The 25,231-nt window shown below is 35.0% G+C and overlaps 2 protein-coding genes across 2 annotated transcripts; both read right to left on the bottom strand.

The window, feature by feature from the left end:
• Nucleotides 1-3,699: 3,699 nt before the first annotated feature.
• On the bottom strand, nt 3,700-5,430 carry LOC107794753 (protein JINGUBANG-like). The gene is made up of 2 exons (XM_016617276.2): nt 4,006-5,430; nt 3,700-3,909 (listed from the first exon to the last, which is right to left on the bottom strand). The coding sequence occupies exons 1-2, from the start codon at nt 5,237-5,239 to the stop codon at nt 3,893-3,895; spliced, it is 1,251 nt and encodes a 416-aa protein (XP_016472762.1). The 5' UTR covers nt 5,240-5,430; the 3' UTR covers nt 3,700-3,892.
• A 2,891-nt stretch (nt 5,431-8,321) lies between these two features.
• LOC107794754 (uncharacterized) lies at nt 8,322-23,697 on the bottom strand. The gene is made up of 17 exons (XM_016617277.2): nt 23,408-23,697; nt 23,192-23,234; nt 21,784-21,905; nt 21,124-21,231; nt 20,795-20,939; nt 20,624-20,715; nt 19,749-19,842; nt 19,101-19,635; nt 16,124-16,266; nt 15,587-15,918; nt 14,583-14,750; nt 10,847-11,137; nt 10,334-10,750; nt 10,195-10,239; nt 10,025-10,110; nt 9,101-9,191; nt 8,322-8,888 (listed from the first exon to the last, which is right to left on the bottom strand). The coding sequence occupies exons 1-17, from the start codon at nt 23,585-23,587 to the stop codon at nt 8,808-8,810; spliced, it is 2,973 nt and encodes a 990-aa protein (XP_016472763.2). The 5' UTR covers nt 23,588-23,697; the 3' UTR covers nt 8,322-8,807.
• Nucleotides 23,698-25,231: the final 1,534 nt, after the last annotated feature.

The raw sequence follows: 25,231 nt of genomic DNA, 5'->3' as shown, positions 1-25,231 counted from the left end.
TTAATGGTGTCGGATTTTAAAATCTATAAACCAAATCAAACCAACAAAGTCGGGTTTTTCAATCTCGTTTTTTTCGGATTTTCGAATTTTTTCCTGGTAAAGTCTTTATAGCACAAAATATGTAACTTGTGCTCCAAATATTTCTTAAGTCCTAGTAAGATACAACTATATAATATATTTTCCAAGAAAATAACACAATAATATGAGATAAATCATAGCATTATACTAAAATATTCAATAACAAAGATAATAAAATTATATAAAGCAAATATTACTAATTAATAAGCCATAATAAAAATTAACATAATCTAAAAAAACTATATATGTCATGCTAAAATAAGTATTGCTAATAAGCACTATTAATTACATAACCAAGCACTAAAGAAAAAGATACACTAAGTTATGCATTCTCATCATAAACCAATGTAAAACTAAAAATAGATATCCAACACTATCGTCATTCTTAGTGTTGAATTAAATTTCTTTTGTTAGCATTAATATTGATTTGAATTTTTTTTGAGTTAGCAACGTACATTTATGGGCTATACAATTTATTTACTATTCAAAAATGTTAAGTCCAAATTTAAAAAAATACGTTAAAAGATAAAACTGTGAAAAAGTTTAAGAAAAAATTATAAATTACATTACAATAAATATTTATATGTATAAAATATTTTTAAAAATTGTATAAATGTGTAGTCGGGTTGGTTTGGTTTCGGTTTGACTTTTTTTAGTTAAAACCAAACCAAACCAATTATGGTCGGATTTTTTTCCCAATACCAAACTAAATCAAACCAAACCACATCGAGTTTTTTCCGATTTGACTCGAATTATAAGTTTGGTGCGGTTTATCGGATTTGAGCCACTTCTTTCAAGAGGAAGTGCTTCTTGTTAGAAAAAAAAAATTACTTTCAAAGCTCAAACCCAAAAGGTCGAAAGAATCACATTCATATTACCTTAGTGATTTATTTCTTGCAAATTATACCAATAAGAGTTCTAAAGTTAAAAAGTTAGAAAAAAAGTGACATTTATCAGATTCTTGGTTGAGTTGTTAGGAACTCATCCTCACTAAATGCTTCCGTTGACATTACATAATTCCTTCGACTAACTCTTAGACATTATTATTAATCTTTAAAATTTAAAATTATATAAACACTCTTCGATTTGTAATATTATTATTAATAATTTTGTTACTTTTTTTTTTTTATGAAAAACGTTTTCCACTCACCAACCAAACATGATAAAATATTTTCTATAGAAAATGACTTGCAGTCAAATTTCAATCCAGAGCAAATAATCTTCAGTGTGAGGCACAGACACATGAAGCAAATGAAGAGTGCTTGCACCTTTTGAGTCAAGTTAATTTACCAGGTCTCTGCTGGTGACTTAGTACATGGACATAAATACAACCAAGAGTAGCTGAAAGAAGTCGTGATGCAATTCAACCCCCCTCCCCTCCCCCTACAATTCACCAACAACAACGACGACGACGAATTAAGCGTAATCCGATAAATGGGGTCTGGGGAGGGTAGTGTGTATACAGACGTTACCCCTATCTTATAAAGATAAAGAGGTTGTTTTCGATAGACTCTCGGCTCAAGAAACAGTGGAGATAAGGCAAAAGTAGCAAACAATAGTAACAACAATATGTTAAGGTAACGGACACGAATGACACAACATATAATAGTAAAGAATCATGAATAAGATAACACAAAAATAGTCCTAGTACTACTGGTAAGCCTAGAAGGAACACACTACTATCTGTCAACCTACCACCCTAATCCTCGACCTCCACGTCTTTCTATCGTGGGTCATATCCTCGGTAAGCTAAAACAATGACATGTCCCGTCTAACTACCTCTCCCCAATACTTTTTAGGCGTGACCCTTCTCTTTCTCATACCCACCCAAGCTTAATTAAGATAAGAAGAATTCTAAAAAGTGTACATCACTGATTGACCAACTATTCAAACAAATCTTTGGGTATTATTTAAGTCGCAAAACTTCATGTTGGTTATAAAAAAAAAAAAAAATTAAAATCTTACGTGAAATTGTTTTGATGAATTTATTAGATACTAATAGATATTTGGTTCCTAAAGCGGGATTTTAATCTTGCTTTCCAGACGGAAGCCTCAGAAGCACTTTATCAAATACTGTAATTGTGAAGAGAAGATAATTTCTTAGCTATCTTAAATTCTCCTTAATAATGTAGTAAATGCTACCAAAAACATATATAATAATTGGTGGGTTAGTTGAACAATAATTTTGAAGTTCTTACCAATAAACGTTTATTTATTGTAATAGCTACATGATTATCCTGTCTTATAAGCTTAATTAATTAATAAGGTTAAAAGAGAAAAAGACAAGACGAATAACAACATGATTCAGATTAATTGATAATAGAATAGGTTAATAAAAGAGACAAAGAGTAAAGAGCCCTATTATTTAGTAAGAACTTTATGTTCATTCCTACTTACACAAACATCTAGGATTGGCCCTTAAAGAACATCCTAAAAATTCATTTGTCTAATGATGGTGGGGTAGGTATTATACTATTATCTCACATGATTTGAAGCAGCTTCCCATATTTCATGGTCCAACATCCAGTAAATATTTGGAGGTTATTTGAGTTGTAGTGTAATTGAAAATAAAAGTATTTAAAGTCAAAGTTTAAAAGCATCCAATGAAACTGATGCAAACTTTGGAGATTAGGGTTTAAATTTTATTCTCTGTTACTTGATAGACAGAGTAATCCAATAATTTTGCTGGTGGGAGGTAGTAGGTAACAAATGAAATAGCTGAGTTACGCGCTAGTAAACCCGGTCATCCCCGTTATTTAAAAAGTCGTAGTAGCTGAAAAAAGTTAGTTGTCTTTGGATATAGTTTTTTTTTTTTTTTGAAATTTTGTTTTTGTGAAAGTTAAAAATTTGTTAGTGAAAAATCAATAATTAACTTGAACTACACACTAAAAACAACAATTTCAATATCTCACTTTACTTGAGATTTAAATATTGAAATTTAATATTTGCAAGCACTCTGTTAGTGTCCCATATCGGTTGGGTGGGAGGTAATTTGTCTCCTAATATGACTCTGGTCAATTCTCGCCTCTTAAGCTACCTTTTGGATGAATTGACCTAATATTCTTTGTTTTATATTATGGTATTAGAGCTAGGCTCATTCAATTATTATTTCATGTTGGGCGGAGATGTCTAGTCATAGGCATGCGAGGAAGTGTTAGTATTCCACATTAGTTGGATGGGAGGCCGTTTATCTCCTTATATGTCTTTGGACAATTCTCAAATATTTAAAAATATTAGAATGGTATTTATGCACAAACGGCTTAGGATCTTTGCTTGTTATGTTTCCATTGATGTGATTTTCAGTAGGAACTGAATAGATGGAGCAAAACTTTCACTTAAGCAGATAAAGATTGCAGAGTAACTAATTATCCATAGTCCATTTCACCCCCTATTCCTTTGGCTTTATTTTCCTTCTTGTTCTTTAATTAAAAAATATTTATTAGTAATATTTATTTATGAGGGAGGGATGGTTGTTGAACAAGTAGATAATAAGATGATTTGCTGACGAATTAAATAGACAAAAGAAATGTTCTCATTTCATTCATGTGTATCACTCTGTTGACCTAATTGCATTCAAGAAAAGTAGGGGGAAAAAACATATGATGATTAAGAACCAAAAAATGAAAATAACACAATTTTTCTCTACTCTTTGCTCCATGTTCCTAGACTTCACAATTCACACAAACACTAACTGTGAAAAAGTTCCATCTAATCTTTCACTAAAAACTCAAAACAACAAGAAAATGAACCCTTTCAAATACACAGTATAAACTACCAAAAAGAACTTGTAAAATGTAAGTAGTAACCACTCAATTCAAAGCACTGTACACACTGTAAAAAAACAAAAGAGGGCATCAGTGCTTTCACTGTCAAAAACTTCAAAAAACTTGAGCAAAATATTCACTTTAGGATCTTATTTGTGTGTACCTTGAATCAAAGTTGTCTCCTTTTTCTCATCAGAATAATTTGGAATCCACCAAACTCTAAGGCTTTTATCAAGACTTCCACTATACAACATAAATCCACCCCCAACACTAACTGGTGAAGCTTGTAAACACTTAACTGGACCTTCATGTCCTTTTATAACTCCAACTCTAAATAACCCTTCATTTATTTCCCTTTTCCAAATACAAATACTCTTATCAGCTGATCCACTACACAAGAATTCCCCTTTCATTAAACACATACACAATACTGCCATTCCATGTGCTTTCACTTCACATACTAATTTCCAACTATCAAGATTCTTGTTACCCACCCACCCCATCAAATACCCATCTGACCCCCCTCCAAATACAAAATTCCCATCTTCAGAAACAACCACAGAGTTTAAAGAAACATCTTTATGACCCTCCAAGATTCCCTTAAGTGAATGTGTACCCCCACAACTTTTCCCTTCTTTACCCCAAGCTTTAATTTTTCCATCTGCAGAAGCTGAAAACACAACCCCATTTTTACTACTACAAACCAATCCATTTATAGCATCATCATGTGCTTTAATTGATTCCAAACACTTCAAATCAGAAATTCTCCACACTTTTAAAGTCTTATCCCAAGAACCAGAATAAATGTACCCATTACAAACAGCTAAACAAGAAATACTGTCAGCATGTTCAATCCATAATTTCTTGTGATGTCTCCTAGTTTGAACATAATTACTCTGTTTCATAAATTTCCCAAGATAATCTTTTGTAGTAGGAAGTGTATCAATAAGCCTAAAAACATTCTCAGATCTTCTTGAAACTTTCCAAACACGAATTCTACTATCTTGATGTGCTGTAAAAACTTTATTACCAACAGTAACTAGTGCTTTAACAAAACCATCTCCTGTTCCAAATTTAGTAAATTGTCTTAAATCAGGCTGTTGCCAAACAATTATGTCTTTACCTTGAGAAGCACTGAGGATGAATTCACCACAAAGAGCTAAACAAGAAACTGTGCCAACGTGGCCTGAAAGAACAGCTAAGGATTTGTAAGAGTGGAAATTTGTACAAGGAATGTTTGGTATTCTTGAAATCTTGATTTGGAGATTTAGTAATTGGAAATCATTGTATCTTTGGGAAGTTGCTGGGCTTTCTTCTGATTCACTGCTGCTGCTTGTGCTTATTATACTGCTTGATTCAGATAATAATGGCGTTCTATATGCTAATGCTGTTGCCATTGAAGCATAAGCTTCTGATTTTGTATATGAAAGAGAGAGAGAAAGAGAGAAGTTGGTGTTAGAGGAATAGTAAAGATGGAGCTAAAGAAAATGTAGAAATGGAGATTTTATAAAGAGAGACGTTAGAGATGGTAGGGCTATTAAAAAAATAATATAGAAACGTTGAGTTTGTATAGAAAGAAAATATTTATCAGAGAGACGTTATGGATTTTATGGGTAGAAAAAGAAAACCATAGTTATTATTCCGATAGTATGGAAATTTTAAGCAGGACACGGATTGTTTAATAATTCTTAAACGAGGAATAGTTTGTTAAATTAATACTAGTATAAATTTGTTTAATCTATTATTCTCTTATTTCATAATTCCTATCAATCTCTTACATGATTAAAGAAATAATTTACTCTAATTATGATTAATTATTTTCTGATATTTAGATAAAAACACATTTTTTCATTAAGCAAATAAGGATTTAAATTAAATATTATAATTAGTTGCTATAAAGCTTATAATTATAATTATTTGTATAGTTCTCAAAAATAACTTACTCTAATTATGATTAACTCATTTATAAGATTACACTGAGTTTGTTGTTGTTGTTGATAGACCATACATACGGAAGAAATAAGTAAACCAAATACTCAACAGATGCAAATTGTCTCAATTTGCTCTACCATTCTATACTCCGTCACACTTCAAAATATTTAGAAAATTTTGCTAGCTTGTTCTAGGTAAAGGATATTTCATAATATTTCTAATGAGATTTAAGTGCCGAGTGTTATGAAACTTACTTTGTTTCATAATATACTTACTTCGTTCTATTTTATATGAAACTCTATTTTTACTATGTTCTAAAATAATAAACACGTTTTCATATTTAAATTTTTTTAATATTAAATTTTTCATTTTATCAATAACAATAACAATAATAAATTTAATATAAATCCCACAAGTAGGGTCTGAGGAGGATAGAGTATACGCATACTACATTTACCTTGTGAGGGTAGAGATGTTATTTCCGATAGATCCTTGGCTCAAGTAAATTTTTTTACTTTATCTTAACAACATTCTTATAATCACAGAAATGTCATGACAAATTTAAACCACAAGTTTCAAGAGTACTTCTATGTGCCAAAAGTATTATCAATCTTTATTAAGAGAAAGTATGTTATGTACAAATTGGGATTGGATCTATTTAGAGGTAGAGCTATGATTTGAAGTTTGTTGGTTCCTATAATGATGATATATATATATATATATATATATATATATATATTATATATATATATATATATATATATATATATATATATATATATATATAATTACAAATTAATACTCCCTCCGGTGCACTTTAATTGAATTTTTTTTTGTGGTCCATAATACTTGATTTTTTCGGATATCAAGAAGAAATTAACTTCTTTTTTCCAAAGTTACCCTTCGAGTAAAGAGCCTAGGGGTATTTATTATATTTTCAATGAACATATTAAGATTAACATGGTCAATTTCATTATTAATTAATGTTAAAATTTTATTTCTTAATATATGGGAAAAAAACCTAAAATCAGTTAATATGTAAGAACTATATTGAATGAATTCAGGTGAACCCGTATATTACATACTAACTTCAATCTGTTGCGATTTTAGAAAATTGTGGTTTAGGGAGGAGGTGGGGTAGGGGGTGAGAGGAGCGGGGAAAAGGAGCAGGGGCCACGGATTTCTTCCTAGAAAGACAATGCTAATAAATGAAGAACTGTACAATATCTATATTGCGTAAAGTAGTTAAAGAGGCTAGGGTGGTGCAACGGCTATTTGGACTAACACAAAACTACAAGTTTGATGAAAACAAGGATTGGACCCACGACCAGGTTTTCCTCTTCCCTTTTTAGTAGACAAACAGGCTGTGTTGAACTTTTTGGACCAAATATTTTTGGCTTTCTTTGTTTTATATATGTCATGTGTTGACCAATGATTACTAGCCACCTCAATTGTTTGGTGGGATTCCAACAAGGATGGAGTATTCCAATTCTGGTAATCCTTTGCCCTAGAGATCAAGGTAAAGATGTCTTAACGGCTTGATTTTGGATGAAGGTATATTTCTACTGTCTTGATCGGAGGGTTTATCGAAAACAATTTTTTTATCTCACATAAGACAGAGGTAAGGTCTATATATATTTCACCCTTTCCAGACCTCACTTATGAAAACACACTGAATTTGCTATTGTTATCGTATGTTTCTCTCATAATATCGAAAATGTAATAACTTTATCCTTAATTTTGACTTTTTGTGTGTTAAACAGTCTTTCGAACATACAATTAATATTGAGGTAACTGTAGATTATTTGGGTGAATGATTACAGTTGAATTTGGAGGGGTTTGGAACATACTATTAATATCTTAGCTTTATATTAATTAACAAAGGAACGATTTAGACAAGATGTGGGAAACAATAGATGTGAACTAGTGAACTACCAATACCTCCTTGCTTAAAGACTGGTGAAAATAAGTGTCATTTATTATTATTATTTTTGCATGGTCAGCTTTTGCAGTTAGCCTATGCATTGGTCGAGGATTCGTCAAGATTCAGCATACTGTTTATTTCACCCATGCAGAGGATAACTTCATAGCTTTGTTTGTAAATCAGGCAAAGGTAGAGGTAACCAAAAGAGTTTACAGTTTTATCCTCTTTGTTTTGTAGCAAAATAAAAGAGGGAAAGAAATCGGAAAGAGTTCATCTTACTTTTTCAGTCCACCGACCATAGAAAAGTGCGTAATTCCTGGCCACTTTGTTCTCCTTTTAATAAATAAATGCACATTGCTCTTTTAAATGAAATTGTATTATAAACTTGTTTAAGACAAAAATTCAAATAAATACTAAAAACATAACTAAAACTCAAATGAGAGATAATAACTAAACAGGCACCTCTTCCGCTCCATTTTATATGATACCTCTTCCATTTTGAGATGCCAAATGTTTGACACCATTTACTTTTATAAAATCTCAAAGATTAAATTTCATATTACTGAAGAAGAAAAGAGTTATAGTAAGCTTCAGGGAGTAGCTATAACTTCCTACATTTCATGTCGAACAATATATAAACCTCTGAGATACGTTTACCTTCCTTCTTGGTTCTTTACAATGAGTACAAATAGATAGCACTATTTTGAAAAATAAAAGTTTCAAATCATTACTTTGCCAAACTACATTGCCTTGTAGATTTCGTACACGAAATACACGTACATTTTTTATTTAAAAATTAAAAAAAAAACTTAACGTCTAGCAGAGAATACTTTCGCTTAGTGCACTCATGAAGCTGAATTCTAAAGCTGGAAAGGTCAAGAACCATCCTGGTTTGGCTAAGAGAAGATTTTTCCTTTGTCTTACATGATTGAAAAGCTTAGCTTAGAGCCAGAGAAGATTGACTACCATTGTGCCGGCTTTAAGTCATCAGTCACCCCTTTCTGAATTGGACTGCTGTATTTCTATAGCGGGCAGAGCTCAGAAACACCATCAACTCATAAAGAAGACTTGGAAGTGATCTAAGCAGTAAAAGACGATGTAATCCCGTGTCAAGTCAAGCCAGAACTCCTTGTTCGTACTCTATCGATAATCATTTGTCTGCCAGACAAATCTTCTGCATATCCAACAACCTGCATTGAAGAACGCATAGCTACAATTGTGATATGATGTAAAAAAATGAAGAAGTCGAAATCATAGTAATAAAAAGAACAAAATGAACAATATATGAAACTAAAACACAGATCTAAAGTCGCCAATGTCTAAAAGAGAATAAAAGTTCAGTTGAGATGAGTTCAGATAAGAAGAGCAGCTCTAACAGTTTGAAATGACAAAAAACTCAAACCTGAGAGTCTGTCTGTGTTTCACTAAAGTGATCATACACATTTGCAGTTGCATCTCCGGAATGACCGTGGGAATCATCCTTTTTCTCAAACCTGAAGAAGAAAAGTAATAGCACTGAGCTCTCAATCAAAAAGAGATAGATACATGGCTATGCACATCCAAAAAAAATCTACACCAAACCAGCACATTCAGAACCAGAGGCAGAGCATTATGAAGGATACTTCAGAAATCTATACTAACTGTTGGATGAGAATGCGTATGACAAAAATGTAACTGTTCGCCAACAGACTTCACTTCCTAGATTGATGGTTCATCTTTTATTGCTAGTGCCTAGATGTTGCTGGTCAGGCTTTCTACTTCATTTTTTTTTTTATCCCATTCTTATAGTCTGTAAACCCTAACACCAGACTATTTGGGCTGGCTTAGCTTAGTGGCCCTGAAACAGGACTTACCATTGCGTAATGTAGGCCAACATACACTTGATTGGGTTCTCAAATTGAACTTCCAACATTTTGCAATGTCAGCCAACATACATAGTGTAGGTTCCATGTCTTAGAAATCAATAGATGGGATGCCACTATTGCTCAAGCCTCAACGTAAATGTATTTGAAATCCTGGTAGGTAATAGCATTAACCAAGGAATTTCTGTTTCGCAGTGTAACTACTTCTAAACAGCCAACCATATTAAGAGAATGAAAATGCATTAGTTAGTGGAGGTATTAGCTATCAACTTTTCAAATACATTACATTAAGAATGTGGGACGTTTCTAATTCGAGTGTCCAAGTGTAACTTATTTCTAGCCTCCATAATTTGTCAGATTCTCAGATGAAGAGCAAAAGGTGATGAGTGCCAACTGCAGCAGCAGTAAGATGAGAAAGTGAAGCGCAAAGACATGAGACAGCACCAAAATGGAAAATTAGTCACCTGTTCGTCCAGTGGTTAGACAATCCAAGAGTAGCATGATGATCTCCATGACCTTGAGCAAGAGTGTTACAACCAGATGTAAAAAGCTGCTTGAGAGTCAAAGGACTCAAACTTTACATATGTCATGAGTAAAATAAAAAGAAAGAAGCAAGCATTTTAAAAAAGGATACTTCTTTATCACACTCTATTCTTGATGGAGACTTTTGATCGTGGATCTAATGTCAGAAGCCATTGAAAACATTATTCAAGAATCAAGAGCCAGACTTCCCCAACACAAAAAACTAAAGATACTTGCTTCTCATAAATTACCTTGCTTGTTTGCTCCAATAAATCCTCTATAGCAGCAGCTACATCAGGAACTGCAGAAGAATCTTCTTTAGTACTTCCTATCATGTTCTTTTCTGGGGGATTTGTCCCGCAGAATGCATTATTTTCATTTGATACGCAGGTCAATGAACAATTGGTTTCTTCAACCACCATGAGCCTTGCCTTCTTATTCCATCTACTTGAATGCTTCATTTCTTCATTTGCAATACTTCTACCAGCAAAAGCTTCAGTTCTCAGATTTATGAGTTCTTGGGGCTGGCTTTGAGGCTGGGAAGAGGTATCACTAGATATCATCCTAACAGCTTGTGTGGGAAACTGGCTCATTGTGCATACCCCAGCTTCTCGATCTTCAGCAGTGACTTCCTTAGGATAAAACTGATCTGGAGAAACAATTTTGTTCTGCTCCAAAACAACCATCAAGAAGCTACCATGAAGCTATAAGAATGGGGAAGAAGAAAGGAATACAAAGATCTAGAAGGCAAGGACTGCACTAACCTGCTTGATACACTCATAAATCCACTCACAAGTGACTGGTTGTATTCCCCACTTACATGCAGCCTCATATTTTGGGCCACTGGTAAATTTACACAACAAATGTGTGACCCTTTTAGTCAATTTCTCAACAAATTTGGCTCCAATTGTAAAACACAAATTTCTCAGCAACTGTTTTTCTTTCTCATCATACTGCGAAACACATAAGCGAAAACTCTGGAATGCAGGGAAAGGAACTCGGCATGGAAGTGGAGAATAGAGGATGTGACTACCAACATCCAGCAAGCATCCATCCTTCATAGAAACAATATTCGGTTTTCATTAGCCTCAGTTTGAATAATGCAAGAAAACAGTGAGTACAAAAGAGAGGAGAAACTGCAGAGTTTATATTAATCACTCTGCACCTTTTACAATGAATTACGCACATATAACTTAGCATCTCAAGTTAAACAGAAAATGAGTCCAGAAAAGGACCAATCATCCTACCACTCCCCACCCTCGGGTTCAAGGGAGTATCTGAAGGACTTACAGACTTTTAAAAAGGCAACAGGCAAGATCATGAAAAAGACCTACATAAATAAAAATAAAGTTAAACCAATTCAACAATAAATATCAGTTAGATCATCATTATTGCATTAAAATACTTAGAAATTAGAAATAAAAACACACATATTTCATGTGAATTCAAGAACATTTTCTCTGTTAGCAATTTTAAATTATAGATAGCATATCAATATATTCTCTAATGGAAGTCGATCATAACTTGATGAGTCGATTTTAAATATGTTTATTCAAGCAGGGAGAACCATTCACCAAAATGTATGGAGATCTCCACATACATGTTTGGAGATAGTGTGGAGATCACCCATCTTCTATATGCTGATGACTCTTTAGTTTTTTGTGAGGCAAAGGCAGATCAACTAAAATATCTTAAGACTCATTCTTGTTATATTTGAAGCAGTCTCAGGGCTCCATGTAAATTGGAGGAAGAGCATGTTGTTCCCAGTTAAAGAAGTGGATGATATCCAGGCCCTAGCAGCTATACTGGGATGTGAGGTGGGTTCTCTACCAACTATATATTTGGGTTTATCTCTAGGCTCCAAGAACAAAGCTCAAGAAATATGGAATGGGGTTCTTGAAAGATGTGAAAAAAGGCTGTCAATCTGGAAGAGCCAGTAATTATCCTTGGGTGGAAGGGTGGTATTGGTTAATAGTGTCTTGAATGCACTTCCTACATATGTAATGTCTTTGTTTCCCTTACCAAGCAAGGTGAGGAAAAGAATTGATGCACTAACAAAGAGCTTTATATGGCAAGGAAACAGAGAGAAGGAAGCTATTCATTTGGTTAACTGGAATTCCCTTATCACAAGCAAAGACAAAGGGGGTTTGGGCATTAGGAACCTTAAAGCCCACAATCAAAGTTTACTCTTGAAGTGGCTTTGGAGGTACAATCTGGAGGCTAATGCTTTGTGGAGAAAGGTCATTTGTGACAAGTATGGACAAAATGGACTATGGTGCTCTAACTTTGTTAATAATTCACATGGGGTTGGGGTATGGAAGTCAATCAGACTTCACTGGAATACTCTGGCCGATAATACAACCATAAAGATTGGTAATGGAAGGAAAATACTTTTCTGGAATGATAACTGGTTAGGACATGGTCCTCTCAAAGAACTTTTTTCTGATTTTTTCAGCATTGCAACATCACCTACATCCACTTTAGACACTGCCTGGGGTCAGCAAGGATGGAATGTTACTTTTAGAAGGGCCTTGAATGATTGGGAATTAGAGATGGTTGTAGATTTCTTTAATATCTTGGAACAATTCCAAGGTCTTGGAAAAACTGAAGATAAACTATGCTGGAATCTTTGCAGGAGTGGGAATTTTACGGTCAGATCCGCGTATACTCTACTTGCTGCTTCAAACCAACAGTTAGAACAATGGCACTGGAGGAATATTTGGAAAGTAAAGGCAGCTTTCAAGGTGGTATGCTTTTCATGGTTAGGTACAAGAAAGGCTTGTCTAACCCAAGAGAACTTGAGAAGAAGAGGTTTTCAGCTATGCTCTACATGCCTATTTTTTTGATAAGGTAAATTGTATGCTCTAAATGCCTATTATGTGGTACAGCTATAGAAGCTAATAGCCATTTGTTTCTTCACTGTCCTTTTACTGACCAACTGTGGCAACTCTTTCTTAATATTGTGGGCCTTAAATGGAGCATGCCAGCTAACACTTGTGATCTGTTGAAGTGTTGGAATTACAATGGGGGTATAGTGAGACAGAAGAAATGGTGGTGATTGGTTCCTGCTTGCATATGGTGGACAGTCTTGAAGGAGAGAAATTTAAGAACTTTTGAAGACAGAAGCAATTCTTTACAGAACATCAAGATGAAGTGTTTACTTTTGTTTCATTTCTGGTTTAAAGAAAACTGTGTAGAGGAGGCAGAATCTTTAGTAGACCTGATAGGTGCACTGTAATCTTAGGTTGTCATAGTTGGTTTCTGTTTCCTTGTAAATATGGCTTGGCACTGCTCTAGTGCTGTTTTATTTATTAATATATATGTTACCATTATCAAAAAAAGAAGCCACATACTCTATTAAGAGAATCATGACCAATCTCAGAGATGCACAACTCACTTTATGAGGAATCTGGACATGAAAATTGAAGGAACATTAAAAACCTAGAAGTTTAGTCTCTAGTGGTTCAAACGACTCATCATTTGGACTCTCCTACGCAAGTTCTGTCCAACCTAACTGAAATCGTGCAGATCAAAGCATTAATGCAATTGCATCAACAAGTTATTGTGATTCCAGTAAACGTGCAGCATCTAAAATTTAGCATTACAAGCTTATTGTGATCACATAACTCAAAAGGAGTGTGCAATTCTGAAATTTTGCTCTTTACTTCTAAAATTAACAAGGTTTTATGGAAGAATGGAAGGAGGCCTATTTGGGAGCTTATATATAAGATAAAGTAACCCTTATCACAAAGATTGAGCTAAGAGATTACAGAAAGTTACAAGACCCCCAAAAAGAGCAAAAACCTAGTCTTGTGGTAATTACAACTTACAAGGCCCCAATAATGTTCACTATGGACTCCATCTTCTACGAGAGCTTCTTTACACTAAAAGTGAAACAAAAATTCTTGATCTTCTGATCAGAACTAAATCTATCTTCAAAGCATCCTAATAAGCTCCATTCTCAAGGAATATAGAAAATAGGCTTGTACGCGATTCAGAAGATACATGCAAGTAAATTAGTGTCCAAGGTTAATAACTAGTACATTTAAGTAGAGCATAGGAAGTTCAATAAATTGAACAGAGTGCTTGGGGAAAAAATTTAGTTTGCAGATTGTTAGGTCATACTGTCTTTTGGTCGTGAAAAATGCTAAACTGCGGAAGCTTTTTTTTTTTGGATGAAGTAAGGTGTTATATTACCAAAAGCATCAAGAACATGCATAGATACAAAAGTTGAGATGCATAAATAAAAGAAAGGTAGCCCCTTTACAGTGTGTCAATCTAAGACAAGGGAACAAACAAAATTCAAAAATTTTCTTAGACCAGCAAAAAAGATTGAGTAGGCATCTAGCTTTGAGAGAGTGATTTGGAGTTGAGATTCCATCAAAACATCTACTATTCCTCTCATTCCACAAACACCAAAAACTGCGGAAGCTTATAAAAACATTAGGAAAAGAAAAAAATGTAACAAGAAAAGATTTTGAGGGGCACACATTCAAGTACCTCCAGACAAGACTTAATCCAGTGACTTGATACAAAAGTAGCCACAGCACCATCTTTCTCGGAGCGCAACATACCATGACACTCGACAGTGAAATGCACATTTGTTTCAGTCTGATCTTCCACCACCACTCCTCCCCCTTGACTAACCCACTCAACAATTTCAGTTCTCTGAACAGATTATGAAAACAGTAATATTAAATTAGTATATAACTTATTATAACATAAAATGAAAGATTAAATGGAACTAGAGAGATGATGAAAAGGTTAAAGGCCATAAATCTCAGAATACACAACTAAACACTCTTGGAAGAAACCTAGACGCCTAACTAGTTAACTGATGATAAATGCATACATTTCCAGAGAATGAACCATTCAACAATAGTACAGAATAAGCACTGCTGGGCAAAGTAGGTACTCAAGGAAATTATATTCCTTGTATGAGAACCAGAATAAATGAGTAGACATTAAAATCGAGAGGTAAGGTTACGAATTCCATGAAGCCTGTCAACTGAACTATTTGTGTTCATCATTTTTATACATGTTACAAGCTAAAAGCCACTGTCAAATACATCCAGAAGGTTATGTTTCTTACCACTAAAATATAAATCTCCAACAATGTCAAGCTCCCAGACAATCTTTAGATTTTAATAGCCTATATGGAATTGCAATTTCCAGTCCTATCCGCTAACTAGCCTTTCCATCAGATAATCTTTCGCACTTCAGATGAAGAACCCAAGAATTCTTTTGTTCACATTTTTTTAGGGTTTAACAAAATACCAACTAAAGTGAATCACTTGTTTTAGGGAATGAACTTCAAATGAGCTTGCAGTTTGCGCTCCTGCATAGTCACATCCACAAATCTAGCTAATAATTTTTGAGAATTCAGAAAACCAAGGGTAACTTGGGTGGATTCAGAGATATGTATTCTATGTGAAACAGGAAAAGAAAACATATCATCAAGGACTTAAAGTCAGCTACATTATGAGAAATCTGAGAAAACCCACCCGATCAACAGGAAATGAAGCTGAAAAGCAAAATCGCCTTCCCTCGAACACACTAGATGGCTTTCTACCATTAACAGCACAACCAGATTCATTCACTAGCTTCTCATCTTTGCTATTAGAAGAATATGGCTGATGTTGAACCCCATTCTCTCTCAAAGAAGTTCTAATGTCATTCATATTTTCTAGTTCTTTGTTTTTGTCTGATGGCATTGCACATCCAGAATCTGTGCCTCTCCATGAATGTTCATCTGAAGACATAGTATGCACATAGGATTTTCCTTGTCTTTTCATACTTGTGCTGGTTCCAGCTCCGTTACTACAGTGAATAGGATCTAGCGTCCAAAATACAGAAAGTGGGAAATAAGCTTGTGAAGAAGGTATAGCATGTAACATTTAGATGAGTGTATGTCTTTTTTTTTTTAAAGAAAAAAAGAGTATGAGATGAAAGTAGGTCATTAGTGCTGTACAAATAGCTGCCTAGCAACTTGTACAATGTTAAATATCTGATTAACTGAAAAGTCAAAATGGTTATTAGACCTTTCGGAAGAAGTAAATCATAAGCAATATGCTTCCTTAGAACAGGAACTTCTTTCTTCTCAAGATCACAATCCTGCAGCCATCCTGATTTTACCACATGAATGACACCCAAAGCCGCAAGGTTTCTTAATTCTTTGATTTCACTGCAAGATAATAGTCTTTACTCAATAAGTGAGAGTAAGAGTTTAACTGCATGACAATTATAACAGAATATACTTGCAAGGCGTTGCACATAGAGATAAATATACGTGCTGGTGGATATTCATAAGATGCACATACAGATCACCTTAGCTGATAAGGACCTCATATCAAGACAAATAGAAGTATAGACCAACTGACAATGACTCATCCGATGATTAACATTATTATACACACTAGATTTTCTTTTTTCTTTCACTCAACCCCTTAATGTTTGTGGTTTACTTTCGATAAGGTATAAATTATAATGTCAGGTAAACCCTGTTTACTTGTCTAAGGATCTAAGCCGATGATCATGAAGGTCCAAAGTCAGGAGTAGATCTGAATGGAACAAGAAATTTTTCATCTATTTAATTGCATAGTCAAAAAACCTAGCTTGCCTGATTTTGGTTAAGAGCACTCAGGTATAAGTTTGATACAGTTATAGCTAAGTGATGGGCAAGTAGAATATGATTCTGCTGAATGTTAGGGCATATGTGTTTGGATTCAAACATGTCTAGGTTCATTGAAGTTGTAGGGGAAATGTTATAGAATATTTGTTTTTTGAAAAGGTAAGGTAATTTTATAGAAAGTAAAGGACAAAGGATGTGCTGTAACAGCTGTACACTATTTACAGAAGCAAAAACAGCAAAACCATGCCTTTTCTAATCTAAACTCTATCCTTTAGGGCTTGTAGCATCTGTAAGACTGATTCAGCATCATTACATGTTCCAGTCTACACCATGTGGGAAAAAACTACATTTTTAGAATTTATCTTAATGATAGAATCCGCAAAGTCATCAGAACATCTTTTATTCCTTTCTGTCAAAATAGTCCTCCACCAAATGCATGCCGGTATCGTGTTCCACCACTTATGTTGTTGATCTAGGCATGATACACTGCAGACCAATAATGTTCATGAAGAGCCGCCACAGTTGGGATGTAACTTGGCAGTGCAAAAACAAATGACAAATGCTCTCAGATTGCTTCCCACATAGGAAGCACTCACTGCATATGACCAGCTCTCTTTTTCTAAATTCTCATGAGTAGGACAAGCTCCGTTGTTCATAATCCAAGTGAAACAGGCAACCTTTAGAGGGGCTTTACTATTCCAGAATTGTTTCCAAGGCCAAGGCCTTTCTAGGTTCACTCCTCTTGTGAGATCGTTGTAGCAAGAGGACACTGAACAAATCTTTGTTGTTGGGCAGCCATTTGATTCTAGCTTCCAAGTTAGTAAGAAGTTGAAATGTGCTTATAATGGTAGAATATATCAGCAGCTGGGTAAACCTCTCAGTCATTGAGATTCCTTCTGAAGTTGATGTTCCAGTACCATTCTCTCTGTTTTCTTCCAAAGAAGCTGAAATTTTGCTGCCAATAAAAATAAATCTGGAAACAAGTCCTTCAAAGGCTCCTTTCCAATCCACTTATCCTTCCAGAGAAAATCTTCTCCCCAGAATATTATATAGAGACGTTAGGATATTCAATATTCCTGAATATTCTATAGATACGCTAGGATATTCATTATTTACTTATAAAATAATTAGTTTCCTATTGGTCATAGAGAATGATTACCTACCATATAATATGTAGCTTAAGGCTCCTATATAAGACGCCCCTTTTGTATATTGTTAATCAAATACGTCAATAAGAAGTATTTTATCTTCTTCTTCTTTTTCATTGTATCAGAGCCTCTACAATCTTGGTAGAGACTCAAATAGCTTTAGTCGACTACTGCGCGACATTATGTTACCTGCTTGGCTATTGGTTTCTCTCATCCTATTCCCTTTTTTTGGCAAGCGACCACTACTTTTTCTAGAAACTAAAACCACTCCTTTTTTCAGAAACTGGTGTCGCTCTTTTTCAGGCAACCGGTTACTCGTCTATCCGACGATTGTCGACCTCTTCTCTTCTTTCAGCTACTGGCACAGCTAGCTACTACTTTTCTTCTGGTATCCGATGCAACCCCACTCTTCCTCAGAGACTTGACCCATTCATCTCTATGGCAATCAATGTCGTTCACCTCTTTGGCGATCAGCGCCCTCTTCTCTGCGGCAACCGACACTGCTCCTCCCTCTTCTTTCAGAGACTAACAGTCTCATCTCTTTAGCGACCGGAGCCATACCTCTTTTCTTTCCACAGCAGGTGCTACTCCTTTTTTCTTCCAATAACCGAAAGGTTCTCCTCTCTTTAGAGCGGCCATTCAAGTGACAACATACATCCTTCTCCTCATTGTTCTTGCAGCAGTTTTTCCACAAAGATTCCAGCGGTAACTTTCTATGTTTTCAAAATAAGCAAACTCAAATTGGTTTTCCCGCTTTAAGTTTGAGGGAGCATATTGAGTGTTAGAGAATATGCGTCTGGATTCAAACATGTCTAGATTCATTGAACTTGTAAGGAAAATATTATAGAATATTTATAGGTTACCCCAGGATATTTTGTATTTAATTATGGAATAATTACTTCCTTGTTAGGCATACAGAACGGTTACCTACCATATGGTGCGTAGCCTAAGGCTCCTAAAAAGAAGCCCCTCTATTACATAGTTAATCATTCAAGTCAATGAACAGTATTAGACCTTCTTTGTTCTCTTATCTCAAATTCAAAGCTAAATACTGAAACACACGCCGCATAATGTTCAAATCAATCTATTTTAGGGCCTGAAGCTCTAACCACATATTAGATCATTTGCTAAAATATTTCCATGCAATACATGGTCCACTGGTCATCCACCTATTCACTACTTTAAGAAAGTGTATAAGTAGTGCATTCACGAAATGATTGCAAACATACTAAAACTTACAACTCTGATGGATTTCCAGCTATTATGTGTGTCAACTTTTCACCAAAAGACATGTAACGAGAGCCACCACCTTTTCGGACTAGGTTGACAAGTTTTCGCATTTCAGATGCATTAAAACCAACGATTAGTATTCTGCAATCTGCCAAATAAAAATCATTGTCGTCTGTTTGAGAGTCATCAGCAACACCACCATCACAATCATTCTTTTCCTGCTCTATAGGTGCTCCACTCTGCTCATCCTTTGTAGAGACAGGAGCACTGTAATCACTTTTTGGGTTCTCAGCAGGTGCTAAATTCTCCTCCTCCTTTGTAAGCACAGGAGCATCAGGCATATCTTGTGAGAGGGTAGCTTCCACATATGAATCAGTCGCTCCACTGCACAAAACAGGTTCTGCATTTGATGGCGTAGCCAAGGAGGACAACCCTTGTAGGTTTCTCATGCCCTTTTCCAGGCTATGTTGATTTGGCATTCTTAAGGTGGTCATAGTATTTGGAGAACCAGCCTGAACAGGATATGATTCCTCATCAAGACATGCTATTCATCCCAAAAAAGAAGGGAAAAGGTCAGAAGCTGCACCACAAATTTCCTTAGCGAGTTGAAAACTTCAGATGGAACCGGAAAATGCAGCTATCCCCCAGAAATATTACCTCTTCTTGCAACAGATTGGTCAAACCACCTCTTAGTAACAGTATGTATGTGACCCCATCTTTTGGCAACCTTGTATTTCTCACCTTCTGGAGCTTATTAACTGTCAAGGAAACGAACTATAATAATGCTTGTGCAAATACCAAATGATCAAAGAATGCGTGACTTCTGAATGCTCTAAATACCATACAGGTGTACATGACAACAGGAAGCAACATAGTGTAATAACTGAAAATAAGACTTTTTTTTTTTGATAACTTGAACAATTCAGGCTTAAACATACTAAAGAGAGACAAACATTTCGGAGGGAGTTGGATCATAGGACTACAACATCTCCCCAAGAGGCTAGAACAACTTCCTGATTGTCACAAAATCTGGGATAAGGTTGATGCAGTGTGACATTCACACTACATTTGCTCTGCCTTTTTCCTATGTCTGACATTTTTAGACCCCCAATGACACCATCATGAGCACTTTAACATGAGATAGTCTATATTTACTGTTAGCTTATCAGTAAAGCCTGACCTACATAGAAACTGTTCTGATATCTGTGTACTACCTCACATGTATGTTTTACTTGAGCACATTACTTGATACAAAGCTTCTCTCAATCTTGATTTATAAGTTCATATATTGGCTTACTGAGCTTAGGTAATAAATGCACAGGTAACACGCACTATTCTATTAGCACCGTCTTAAGTCTTAACTATGTCCCATCAGTGTCCCTTCTCAACAAAAAAAACAAAAAAAACTATATCCTATCATTGGTCCTCATTTTGTTGTTTTCTTATCCTGATTTGTCAATTTGGTAAAGTTTACAAAAGTACATATATCTACAAAACAAATTCCTTTTGCAGAAGGATTACAAAAAGGATATATTGCAAATTAAATGTGAGCACTTTCTGGTCAGCTCAGGAGAGTATTTTCCGCCATTTTGCAAGATAATCTTTTCCATCTCTCTCCGCTCATCTGAGATATAAAAACAAGTGCATTAGAGAAAGACGAATATTAAAAGAGTTTGAATTATAATGAGATATAGGTTGTCAACCTATAGGAATTCTGGTGACACAAATTGTCAACCCAGAAAAAGGAAGGACTTTGAATGACTCCTGAGGAACAAGACGGTGTTCTTTCCAGCATTGCTGAAGCCAATTAATAGTGACAATTGGCTTCTTTAGTTTGTTTACAGCCCACTGCACATGAGAAAAAGATATAAGGAGAAAGAAAAGAAAAGAAAACTGAGTGCTAGCAGTACCACTAAATATTTTGACTTCTTTTCCTTCTTTTTTTGGGTGTAGGGGTGTTCCAATTCAGCCCGCGGAACTTGTTTTAAACTTACGATCAAAAGAGGAATAGGAGAATCAAATAATAAAAGACCTTGTACTTTGCAGCCAAAACATTCTTCACAATAACAAAGCTCACATCCAATGATGCTTTGGTATGCAGGACCCCTCCCATTGCACTCACCAACTTTCCAAGTTCAACCTACAAAATATATACAATTACAAGGGGTCGAACAAATCATCAAATATAATAATGAGCTCAAGCGAAAACCATTGCTACCACTATATAGAATAATTTGCGGTAACCCACCTCTTATGGTTCAGTATTAAAATGATGTTTTCAGGAGTACTTGAGCCTTTAGCTTGAAGACAAAAGCATTGCAAAGACACAGTCATACAGGAGAATAACGCGAAACGAAGTGTATGTCAGTATATTGGCGCAAGCAAAAGCACAGGCTCTTATGTTTTAGTGACAGTACAAATAATTGCACTACGCCCCTCACAAAAGACATGTTTACCCAATATTCTCACAAATGTTTATATATATAAACATTTACAGAGAAACTAATATTATTCTTAATGTATGAGTTCTGAGCATGCAAATGTTGTCAATGAAAGTAAGTGGAACCTGAATAAGTAGGAGTTTTTTAATGCTATACATAATTGCTTGTTAATCCTTAAGATATTGTCCCCATCCTTCTTCATTTAAATTCCACATAGAAAAATCATCAAGATTTAAGATAGAGACGGGTACCTTTTCATCCATCTCAAAACCAGATGCCAGGATCTTGACCCCATCCATTGCAAGGCAACAAGTAAACCCCTGCTGGGGTAGTGGCCTCTGTTCTTTGGCACAAGAAAGCACGCACTGAGGACCTTGTGACCAGAAATGGATATCAATATCAGCATGCCAAAAGTTGAATTAAAAAAATCAAGACCAGTATCCCTATTGCTAACCCAAAAGTAAATACTAACTGGTTGTCGACAGGATAAAAGAAAGATGTTTGGAAGCATTTAAAGGATGACTGCACTGGGCCTCTTTTTTCTTGAATTTGTCTTTGTTAGGGTTCAAAAATTACAATCAATCTAGTAAAATTATTTTTTTAGATGAAGTAATCAAACTAATTAAATTATACCAGACCGCTACAGATGGACAGGCAGTAATACATACTTTTATAGTTCTGACACTTGGCTTAGCTAAAATCTATATTACAAAGTAAATAAATGCTTTTTTAGTTCTGACAATTGGCTTAGCTAAAATTTATGTTCCAAAGTTAATTATTTTATGTAATAGGAGTCTCAATCATGATCATGAATAAAGAAGTCACTATAAGAGAGGAGAATATGATTTGAACTTGTAAATACAGACAGCTTAAATTTTACCACAAAACTTTAGTTGTGTGCTACAGATAAAGCTTTTTCCACCAAAATGCGATGTTAGTTTGCCTTGTCTCTTTGCCTATGATTACTGTTCTTAGAGAAGCCTACGATCTACTCAACTCTAGAAGCAGGAATAGGAACACGAAACAGTAAAATAAATTTTGTAGAAATGAGCTAGCTTCGCATTTAAGAAACCAATAGTGTATTTTGGCTATATACATCAAACAGTAAACACCTCTTGAACCTTGTGGACTAAGGTTTACGTAATGTTTGAAAGGGGAAGATAGTTATAATCATGAAGCAGAAAAAATTTGGTATCCAGGATTTTAATAAACAAGAAAGCATAACTATTTTCAATATCATGAATTAATAGCACATGGTTTCTAGCCAAAAGCAGTGTATCACCATATATTCTTTTCTTTTTTTTACTTTAATATTTCATTCGCCATTAGTTGATAGTGGAACGAGATCTCCATGCTTGCAAAAATATTACCACTTTGGAAATTGAACATGAGACCAAATGTGATATATAGAAGACTAAACCCCTAAGTTTAAGGTGCAAACTACCACACTACCAAAAATTAGGGCTAACACCAGAAATGAAGACACAAAAAAAATCAACTTCGTCAATCCAATAGGATCAAATTGTGACATTATAATGACAATAATAAACAAAATTCCCATATAAACTGTCCAAATTATCTTCAATCTGAATCTATACTAACCTCCACCAATCAAAATCCAAGGACAAATCAGTAAAGTAGAATCGAAACAAACACTACCTATCAAGTTGCAGCCCTTAGCTTGAAGATCCCCAAACTTCTCCTGCAAATAGCATCATAAAAATTGAAATTATGGCAGAACCAATGGCTCAGGATACGGAGTAATAAGTTTCGAACCAAAATTCACTAGAAAATGATGAGATAATTGGCATAAAAACATTAACATCATTCGAATAGAAGCAACTGAAATACAGTATATGGTTTAGAAATACATACATGCTGTGGAGAAGAAATGACGTGGTAATCAGTGGAAGAATTTCGGGAGGGGTCGCAACAGAGAAAGACTTTAGCTCCGTTGTGCTTGAGCGCGTCGTGAAGCGCGTCGAATAGCTCCGGCGGGACGAGATTCCGCGACATGAACACATTCGCTCCATTGAACACCTTCGTCGACATCATCTTCTTCTCTGCTGCAACTACACTTACATGTGTGTAGAGATGTATACACGCAGCCAGTGTGTTTCTGGTGTGTGTGTTTTTGAAGTTATGGATTTCTCCGGGTTTAGAAACGAGCGGGAATTCTTGATGTGGTGTGAATAATCCTCCAGGACATGCTTTGGGCCTCGGACTTGTGCTTAACTGTGCTGTTTGAGAGATCCAATTGAGTAGGCCCAATTGGCTCTCCTATTTATAGCCTCTTCGGCCAAGCTTTTTTTGGCCAAAAATTAAAGTGTTTGGCCAAGCTTTTAAAACGAAAAAATAGTGCTTTTGAGGAGAAGCATAAGTAGTTTTTGAGAAGTAGAAAAAAATAGTTTCTCTCCAAAAACACTTTTTTGAGAAGCACTTTTGAGAAAAATACACTTAGAAGTAGTTTTCAAAAGCTTGGTCAAACACTAATTACTGCTCAAAAGTATTTTTCAAATTAATTAGCAAAAACACAAATTATTTTTCACCAAATCACTTTTTTGAAAAGCACTTTTAAGAAAAGCACTTCTCAAAATAAGCTGATTTTAGAAGTTTGGCCAAACGGACTATTAGGCCCTCTTAATATAAGCACGAATAGAAAGAAAAGCTAAGTCATTTATTTAGGAAAAAAGGTATTAACATAGCACCATTTAAAATTTGTGTTCATTATATATAACTGCCAAATAGTAGTACAATTAAAAATTATTAAACACTTCGAAATAATCCTCCTTGATCTAAGGGTATAAAGTAATGTTAGTATGACAAAAAAAAATTGACAAACGTAATTTCGATAATCCTATGTCTCTTGCGAGAATGTCTTTGTATACGGTCAAAATCGAGTTTTCCCTTCGTATGATTAATCGAAATTGTAATATAATGGTCTGAGGCCCATCACTGTAATATCGAGTCATGGTGCGAAGTTGGGTTGTCGAGCTCCAACCCCACAGACTGATCAAGATCGAGATCGAGCCAAGAGACCAATCAAGATCGAGATCGGCCAAGATCGAGGTCGAGACCCAGAGACCGATCAAGATCGGCCTAGATCGAGATCGAGCCAAGAAACAAAAAAAGTCATTATAGCCGCTATTAGGGGGAGAATCTCGGCGGAAATCACAGCACAAATCAAGGAGAAGCTAATTAGTTAATCTATCATGCGATCTCCACTGTGTATTTTTAAATATATTCAAAATATGATTTCTCCACTATATTAATGGTTGTGATCATTTGTAGAAAGTATCAGATTCACTGAGATTTACAGAACATCAAGCAATCCTTTTTGGGGCTTTGATATTGATTCATATTGTTCTCTTATCAACCACTCCCCATTCAATTTGGGTTTGCATTTATTTCTTTTACAGTTAATTTTGATATACATTTACTTATTTTTTCAATTTGTACCAAGTTATACCACGTATCCTTAGAACTACGTATAAATTCAATTTCTATCCATTTTTTCGGGTAAAAAGTTTGGCGCCCGCCGTGGGGCTAAGGATAATAGTGGTTATTTATACAAATTTCTGTAAAACACACACTATTTTACACTTGCTCTTGGAAGTGTCTTTGATTTCAGGCTGAAAATGACGAACTCTCAGTTAATAGCCATACCTATCGACAACGAATCTGGCCATCAAGATGAGA

Source organism: Nicotiana tabacum, chromosome 19 (assembly GCF_000715075.1).
Source record: "Nicotiana tabacum cultivar K326 chromosome 19, ASM71507v2, whole genome shotgun sequence".
Lineage (NCBI taxonomy): Eukaryota > Viridiplantae > Streptophyta > Magnoliopsida > Solanales > Solanaceae > Nicotiana > Nicotiana tabacum.
This window is presented reverse-complemented; position numbering and strand designations above follow the sequence as displayed.